This window comes from Rhododendron vialii, chromosome 1a (genome assembly GCF_030253575.1).
Source record: "Rhododendron vialii isolate Sample 1 chromosome 1a, ASM3025357v1".
Taxonomy (NCBI): Eukaryota; Viridiplantae; Streptophyta; class Magnoliopsida; order Ericales; family Ericaceae; genus Rhododendron; species Rhododendron vialii.
The window spans coordinates 9,136,892-9,145,547 of NC_080557.1; the positions used below are offsets into that span (position 1 = coordinate 9,136,892).

The window sequence follows — 8,656 nt, forward strand, 5'->3', positions numbered from 1 at the left end:
GTAACCCAAAGGATTTTGCTCATAGTGGAGTCGGTTTGGATTCTGATGATAAGTTGCGGCCATATGAAGTGAAATGGAGATAACGATTTCTCCATTTTCCGCGAGAAACAAAAGAACCAAATCCTTTTTGAAGGAATTAAAGAAGTGTGTTTGACATTCATAACTATGTTTCAGAAGCATTTGTGAAGATTTTGTTAACAAAGCACAAAATTCAACCAATTAGTAGTGAAGAAACAAGAAAAGAGTTAAAAGCCACTCTATTGATACAAACAGAACCAAAACCCACAAGCCAGTTCTAACTGCACATATTCCCGACAAAAGAGAACACAATGGCTTGAAAAACCCAATTGATCAACTACTCCTAGCACTTCTCCTCGGCACAAATCCCATTGACTTTCTCCATTTCTATACGAGGTTTAGTTTTCCCAGGCTTGTACCACATTGCACAAGCAAGATATATCACAAAGTTCATGAAGCTAAGAATGGCCAAAAGCCAATAGAAACAATCGAGCCTCCCGTAGTTTATATTATCCGCTAGCCACCCCTGCCTACCATGGATTCTGGTCACCCTTTTCACCACGGAGACCAAGAAGCTACTGACGAAGAAACCAAGCGATAGAGTGGTGAGGAACAGGCCGGTGCTCATAGTTTTCATGCCTTTGGGTGATTGAGTTATGAAGAAATCGAGCTGCCCCGTGTATATGAAAGCTTCCCCAGACCCCACAAGGAAAAATTGTGGAATCAATAGGAACGCGCTTATAGGCAGGTTGGTTGTGTTGCGGGGGCCCAGGGCTTTGGCAACCGATAGTCGCTTCGTTTCAGCTAGTGCTGCTGCCGCCATTCCCACCGTGGAGAGGGTGAGGCCTATGGCAATCCTTTGTAAATTGGTAAAACCTGTTGCAAAGAGATACCCAAACATGGAAAACTACCTCAGTTTTGATTTTTTAAAATCGCTCAAGCCCATTTTATGACGATCACCTTCATTTCTCACCCCTTGTGTGTGGAGCATTCATGCGAAAAATCATTTTGGTTCAGTCATCGTACCCTCATGATTTAATCATGTCTGTATGAAAGGAATGAGTGGTCTATTTTCAAAAATCATATTTTTCTTCCACTCCTCAAAACCACATTGTCAGACTGGCAATAATGCGTTTCTTTCTTATGCAGTACAAGCTTAGGTTGGGCCATGCTGAAAATTAACGAGCTCCAAAATGTGTTGTGGACGATTCGGATGCATACCTGGGTTTCCGCTAGATTTTTTCCAGAGAGGCATGACCAGACGGTCGTAGACAGCCAGAGTGATCAAAATGGCTGCCACAAAGAAGACAGTGAAGGAGCCCGCCGGGATTTGGAAACCCCCAATTGATCTTTCCATGGTGGATGCTTGTTCCACTGAGAAAGTGATCATCTGCGCGTATGTTGTCCAAAATATGATGGTTGTAGCCCACACTGGCATTAGCCTGGCCACCATTTTCACTTCCTCCACCCTTGTAACTGAGCATAGCCTCCATGGATTTGGACTTGAAGCATTTCTTTCAAAATCCCCTTCTGCAACAATGGCAGCCTTGTCCAAGAAACTACAAGAAGAATCATGAAATCAAAGAGCTATGGGTTGAAATTGTTTGGAAAAACTTTCTAGAAACTTATTTGGTTGACCAAAAAACTCACCGGAACTGATCGGTGTGATGGATTCTCAAATCCTCTGGAGAATTCTCATACAGCATGCCAAAATCATATGGAGTTTCCATCTTCCTCTTCCTGTTAGCCGCAACAACAACTTGCAAAATATGAATAATAGGGCTGCCCAAGCTTTTCTTATACCTGTACCTTTTCGTTCCCGATAAGAATATCAATACGGCTATGAACATCGAGACAGAACATATCCCATATGCCCAACTTCTTCCAACTTCATCTTGTATATATACAAGGAATGTGACTGCCATTAGAGTTCCCATGCTTATGAAGAAGAAGAACCTGTTGAAGAAATACGCCTTCTGCGTCTTCTCCTTCTCGTCCTGGTCATCGAACTGATCTGTTCCGAATCCTGATACGCTCGATTTCAGCCCCCCTGTACCCAGTGCAATTGTGTATAGAGATAGATATAGGATTCCCGTTTGGAATCCATTTGCCCGTTCGCAGTTGGTTGTGGTTTGGCCGTGACATGGAGGGGGACGTAGCTGCGGTAGCTTTGTTGTAATTGCCAATGATCCGGTGCCCTGAATTATAATCCATCTTCAATCATCATCAAAAGAACTGATTAAAGAATAGTTCAAAATGTACTCAACTGTGTTACTGTTAGGATGCTATCCAGGGAACAACTGGATTTTCTGAATTCGGTAACATGGACTCTTCAAAATGGATCAATTACGCGTGGCTGACACTTGACACTAGCCACTAGGACAAGGGTTGGGGTCCTTGGGGATATGCGTCCTATACTTTCCATCTTCAAAATAAATCAATTACACGTGTCTGACCCTCGACACTAGCCACTGGGACAAGAGTTAGGGATATGCATGTGTCTTATACTTACCATCAAGCGCTCGTTGAGTAAATGTATTCAGCATTGGCATTATAAGGAAACATATTCATAGCACTCTTTAACTATTTCAATAAAATGAGTGAAGGGCTTAGTTTAGACTCAACATTATATAAACGCCTTTATTCACCAGAAATTAAAGATTACATATAAAATGTATAATCGATCCTTTTTTCACGAGTCTGTGTACCCTTCAAGGTTTGACGAATGTGACCCCTAGCTACTCTTCCGTGCATAGATACCCGTATCCAAGTCCATATAACTTACTTGGTGATCGAGCATTTGAATGTCAATTCAAACTCAACGTACAGATAAACACGGATTGCTATTTAATAGAATATAGCCTGAGTTTGGAAATTCTTGCGTTCTTTTTGCGTGTATTATGTTATATTGATTTTTTAATTACTGATTCTGTCATAAAAAGAACACTTACAAGGGTTTGGATTAGGGCAAAAATTGCAATAGTCTTGTATCTGCCCAGGAAAGTGTCTGCTAGAAAGCCTCCTAGCAAACACAGGATGAAAGAAGTGCCCATGAAATCCGTTACTATATTTGCTGAAGTAGCACTGGGCAGATGCATCGTTCCAGTCAAATATGTCACCAGGTTTACTGCTATGCCCATTGTTGAAAGCCTCTCACAGAGTTCAATCCCTGCCATGATATTCCTGATTAATTAGTTTATTGAAATTCCAAAGCAACATTGTAGTTGGTTTTTTTGTTATTATTACAATGTGCCCAGGCTAGCTTACGCACCCCTTGACTAACCTTGAGGGACCATAAACCCACCATCCACTTGCGGGGCCCCACTTGAAGCCGGTGCAAATGCTCCGTATGGACTGACCCCCAAAGGAGTTGATAGCACTTGATAAATTTCGAATATGAGACCTTAGAAGGGAGCAAACTCATAAGTCCCTGATCTTGTCAACCCCTTGGGATTAAAGCAACAATCTTGTTGATGAAGTAAGGTTTTAACTCTTATTAGTTCCTCAATTTTCAGTTTAGTATTCCTGCTTATATCTGTTGGTAATTTCAGATGGATTTGCTTTTGATTTTGAGCTCTTCTGATGGATATAATTGATACAGCTAGACTACGCTCACCGCTTAATATCTCTCCGTTTGTTTCGGCAATCAATGGTTTGGATTTTTAAAAAAAAAAAAAAAACACTTCCAGGGAAGAGATTTTTAAAATCCAAACCGTCCAAAATACCTTTGGATGGTGAGATTGAGAGCAGTGAGAGGAGCGGTGACTGTTGAGCGGTGCGCGTAGATTTTTCTTGTATTTGGCAAGAAAGTCGCTTCTTTTAAAAAATCGGGTGATGTAACATGTGGAACATGGAAATAGTTTGATGATGTATTCTATCTAAGAGAGCCGTGACTTATTCACAGCTCCTCCGTGAATAAGAATTTCTCATCCTATTTTATTTGTCCACTTTTTAATGTCCCAAATTATTTGTCCATCTTGAAAAATCAAATTCCTTCTTTGTCTATAGTTGAAGTGTAAGTACCATCTAAATTCGAGTGCATTTCTAAAATCTCTAGTATCATAATTTAGAATATAATGATTGTGCTGCCCTAATGAGTTAGAGATTGAAGAATGGCAGGTAAATAGGAACAAGTGAGTTGTGTTTTTACATGGCTCAAATGGGTGGCCCTGAGAGTATATTTGGATTTTCCCAATGAACTGTCAAATGGGAGAAATTTTTCAGTGCTGGGTGGGTATATCTCACATGATATCCGTTCGGCACATCTTGACCGTCTAATACACTTTTGGACGGTTGGAATTGAAAAACTCTCTCCTCTCACCCCAACACTCTCTCGCTCTCTTCATTTTCTTTCTCCAACTATGAGCCGTCCAAAAACACAATGAACGGCTCGAATGTACCGAGCGGGCACCATGTGGCACTCGCTCTGCACTGAAAATTTTTCCGTCCAATGAAGAATGACTGAACATTATCAAGATTAGGAGCACAAGGACCACACTTTGGTGGTCCCACTCCTCAATCATTAACGAAACAAACAGAAGAGCTTGAATTGACAAGATTATTGAGAACATGATAAAAAACAAGAAGAAGATTATTGAGAAGTAATTATTTCCATCGTCTCAAAAGTAGGTTCACGACAAATAAAAAAGACGAATAATTTTGAAATGATTTTGCCACTCTTTTTTTTTTAACGTCACTATTCTGCAAGTGTATTTTTGCACCGAAAATACACTTGCAGGGGAGTGACGTTAACAAAAAATCAAAATCAAAATCACCAGCCTTTTTTAAAAACACTTACATATATAGTTTTTGAAATTTCTAAGCACTAGATTGAAAAACTCGTTGAGCTCTTTAATTTGGTATCAGGCCATTTTAAAAATGATGAACGAGTAACATTTTTCCATCCGAAGAGTACAACATGTCTTTTCGTAGTGCTCTACTTTTTGCTACTGAGGAAGTAATAAAAATATTTGTTTGGCTTCTGTACAAAACCTTTTGTTTGACAAAGAGGGCCGAGTGCTTGGTGCTGAATCTATTACTGCATAGGAATCCTGAAACCGATTCCCATCTGGATCAAGTGCCTATTTGTTTATCATGTCCAGCTCCAGCATAAAGTTGCAGAGAAAATCAAACATGCAGAATTTAGTGTTCAAGTCCCTTTTTTTTTTCCTACTTGAAAAAGGTGAGCTGGAGCGACCGGTATAGTTGACCCTATTTGAGTGTGACCATTGGAAAACCTGCCTGCCCTGAAATATCCAGATTTGAGCCACAGGTGACCCGATTGGAAAGGAAATGTTTGTCCATCACCACGTCGCGAGTGGACATCATGAGGCTCCTACAACCCAGCTATCTGGTCCTAAGACAATCCGAACTCAAGACTGATGGGAGGGGGAGGATTTTAACCCGGCTGCCTCAGCCACACAAACTACCGCCCCCCGATGGTAATGTTCAAGTCCTTTTGTAAAACAAGTAACCTGCTTTTTACGAGAAAGAACCAATCTTTTTGAGCATTTCAGAGTTTCCGCCATTCCAAGCTGAAGCTTGCAATGTTGTATGGCTTATAATGGATGGTGACAACTTAATTTCTTGTTTACGTGTTAAATGCTATTTCTGGATAAACATAGGTTACTTATGATTGGCAACGATAGCAGAGGAAAATGGAACAGAGACAAACCTAGGATCAGTGCCGCCGGAACCCACCCACCGGTTGTAGTCCTATCTGCTGGGAACCCTTTGAAATCCACAGCATCGGTGACTGTCCGGCTCAGCTTACCCTCCTGATAAACAGACAGAAAACACAACATTGACGTCTGACATTCGCTTCTTTTCGTCTATCTATATTTGTTTACTTTGCGTCTTGATTCAGGCGCAAAATAAGCAAAATACTATAAATAGGAAGCTCAATACTTACCATTTTGTCCAGAGTCTTTGTGACGAATATATCGATCCTCCTCTCTTTTATGTTTCAGCTCGACACTCATAAGTGCTCTAGTGAGCTTCAAGCCCTTTTATAGCCAAACAGCTGAGACCTTGTCCAGATAAAATTTATCCCTACAGTACAAGTAATTATTTGGAAAAATGACGGCCAATGACGTATTTTGATAATTAATACTCTATCTGTCCACTTTTTAAAGTCCAGTATTTCATTTTGGGTTGTCCCTTAATAAGTTTCCATTTTGGAAAGTTAGTAAAAGTTAGTACATTTTCCATTTTGCCACTAAAAGTATATTCTATTTTGAAAAGTTAGTAAGTAAAAGTGTAATAATGATGTCTCCATAGAGTGTAAATAGGGAAAGTGGACGTAAAAGTTGGTACATTTTCCATTTTGCCCCTAAAAGTAGATTGATATGAAAGGTGTAATGATGATGTTTTTTTAATAAGTTTGAGTTACGAAGCGGGACATTTAAAAAAGGACGGAGAGAGTACCCACTAAGGACATTTTCAGCATTAACAAATGTTCTTAGCTTGTCCTTGGCGGGTATTAATTATTGAAATACATCCTGGGCCGTTATTTTCCCTAATTATTCAACGTTCCCGGATTAACCAGGTTGCATGGCAACTCCCAATCATCTATGTAGCAACAAATAGGACTGCAAATGAACCGAGCAGCTCGCGAGCTCGAGTTTTCGACTCTTTCAGTAAACGAGCTGAGTGGAGATTGGCTCGTTCGACAAAAGCTCAGCTCGATTAAAGATGCTTGTTTAGTAAATGATTAAGCTCAGCTCGTTAAGGCTTGAGCTGAGCTTGAGCTCAGGTTTTTTACTAAACGAGCCGATCGAGCTCGAGCTTGACAAATCTCGACTCGTTTACAGCCCTAGCAACAAATTATGTGATTGGAACATTATCATTCATTTTTATTAGATGATTGGAGACAAAAGAGTACTGACCCACATCATGGGTGGGGATCTTTTATTTATAGAGAATACCACGTGACAATGCCACATGTACGGGGCCCATAGGGACAAGATTTTGATAACGGTATGGAATACCCGGCCCCTAAACAGTACTGAACCCAAATTTCTAGTGAGATTAATAGTTAAAGGTGATCGATGACGATTTGTTGACTTGGATAGAAGGTACAAAATGAAAGAAATTGAATCTGGGATAGAATCTGTCTTCTTGGACCAACGTTGGATTGCAGAGGGCCATTCGTGCTAGCTGTTCAAAAGTGTTTCAATAGTCCGGTTTAAAAAGAAAAAAAAAACCCCTTCTCGGAAATAGTTTTTTTAAATTGATCGAGAAGGAAATTGTTGTTGAAATTAATTACTGCTCAATCGCAGATGCATGATTTTTAGGAATCTAAGAGAGCGTCGCATTTCATTTCGATACATGATTGAGATAACGCATTGAAAAACTTTTAATTTTCACGTTTTAATTGTTTTTGATTTGGTAAGAGTACCTAGATATTGTGTTTTAATTGTGTTAAGTTATTTACTTAAATGTTTTTCAACTCTTGAACATTTGAACTTTTAAAATCTTGTTGCTCATGTTGTGGTCCCATTGTGTATGAAATTTTAGTTCCATCCCTGTATTTATAGGCAAAGAGTTGAGACCTTGTCCACATAAAATTTATCCCTACACTAAGAGTAATTATTCAGCGTTCCAGGATTAACCACGTTACCTGGCAACTCCCAACCATCTATATGCAGCAACAAATTATGCGATTGGAACATTATCATTTATTACTTTTGTTAGGTGGTTGAGAGACAAATGAGTAACCCATATTATGTGGTAATGATCTTTTATTTATAGAGAGTATCACAGAACAATACCGTATGGTACTCTGGAAGTATTCAATAAATGGCCCATCACTACCCCACAAGGGATAAGATTTTGATAACATTATCGTGTTCCAAGTAGTGAACCGAAGTTTCTAGGCCTAATTTTGAGTTATTGCTGCTACTTTATTAGTTTTTTTTTTTTTTTTTCCATGTATAGTGAGATTATTAAGTTCAAGGTGATGCTGATTTGTCGACCATAGAAGGTAAAATGAAAGAAATGGAATATGGGATAGAACCTGTCTTCTCAGCCGACTAACGTTGAATTGCAGAGAGCCGTTCGTGAGATTCTAGCTATTTAAAAGTGTTTTAATAGTTTGGTTTTTTTACATTAAAAAAAACCTTCCCGAGAAGAGTTTTTTAAAATTTTGGAGCATTAAACGAAAGATGAACAGTTGAGATGTAACTGCATATATAGGCCTCTCGGCTGTTGGACTATAGAGGAGCCGCGTCCTTCAGAATAGGATTGACAATACCATCCTCAATCTAACCTCTCTTTTTATGGTAGGATATTTTTCTGGACCTGTCTTCTCAACCGACTAATGTTGGATTGCAGAGAGCCGTTCATGAGATCCTAGCTGTTCAAAAATGTCTTAATAGTCCCGTTTTTTTTATTAAAAAAAAAACCTCTTCACGAGAAGAGTTTTTTTAAATTTTAAACTATTAAACGCAAAGATGAACAATTGAGATGTAAACTGCGTATATAGGCCTTTCTGCTGTTGGACTGGAGAGGAGCCGCGCCCTTCAGAATAGGATTGACAATACCATCCTCAATCTAACCTCTTTTTTTATGGTAGGATATTTTTCTGGACCTGTCTTCTCAGCCGACTAATGCTGGATTGCAGAGAGTCGTTCATGAG

At 39.4% G+C, this 8,656-nt stretch overlaps 1 protein-coding gene across 1 annotated transcript; it reads right to left on the reverse strand.

The window, feature by feature from the left end:
- Window positions 1-189: 189 nt before the first annotated feature.
- Window positions 190-6,083, reverse strand: LOC131332926 (protein NRT1/ PTR FAMILY 6.2). Its single transcript, XM_058367238.1, has 6 exons — window positions 5,930-6,083; window positions 5,693-5,795; window positions 2,970-3,187; window positions 1,669-2,216; window positions 1,240-1,577; window positions 190-894 (listed from the first exon to the last, which is right to left on the reverse strand). Exons 1-6 carry the CDS (start codon window positions 5,930-5,932, stop codon window positions 362-364), a joined length of 1,743 nt encoding a protein of 580 aa, XP_058223221.1. The 5' UTR covers window positions 5,933-6,083; the 3' UTR covers window positions 190-361.
- Between the last annotated feature and the right edge of the window lie 2,573 nt (window positions 6,084-8,656).

What these genes read in the sequence shown, in the direction of transcription:
- LOC131332926 (XM_058367238.1), bottom strand. An exon ending in TCCGGCGGCACTGATCCTAG is followed by an intron (nt 3,188 to 5,692) that starts GTTTGTCTCTGT and finishes ATATCATGGCAG; the next exon opens with GGATTGAACTCTGTGAGAGG. An exon ending in TTGCCCTAATCCAAACCCTT is followed by an intron (nt 2,217 to 2,969) that starts GTAAGTGTTCTT and finishes ATTATAATTCAG; the next exon opens with GGCACCGGATCATTGGCAAT.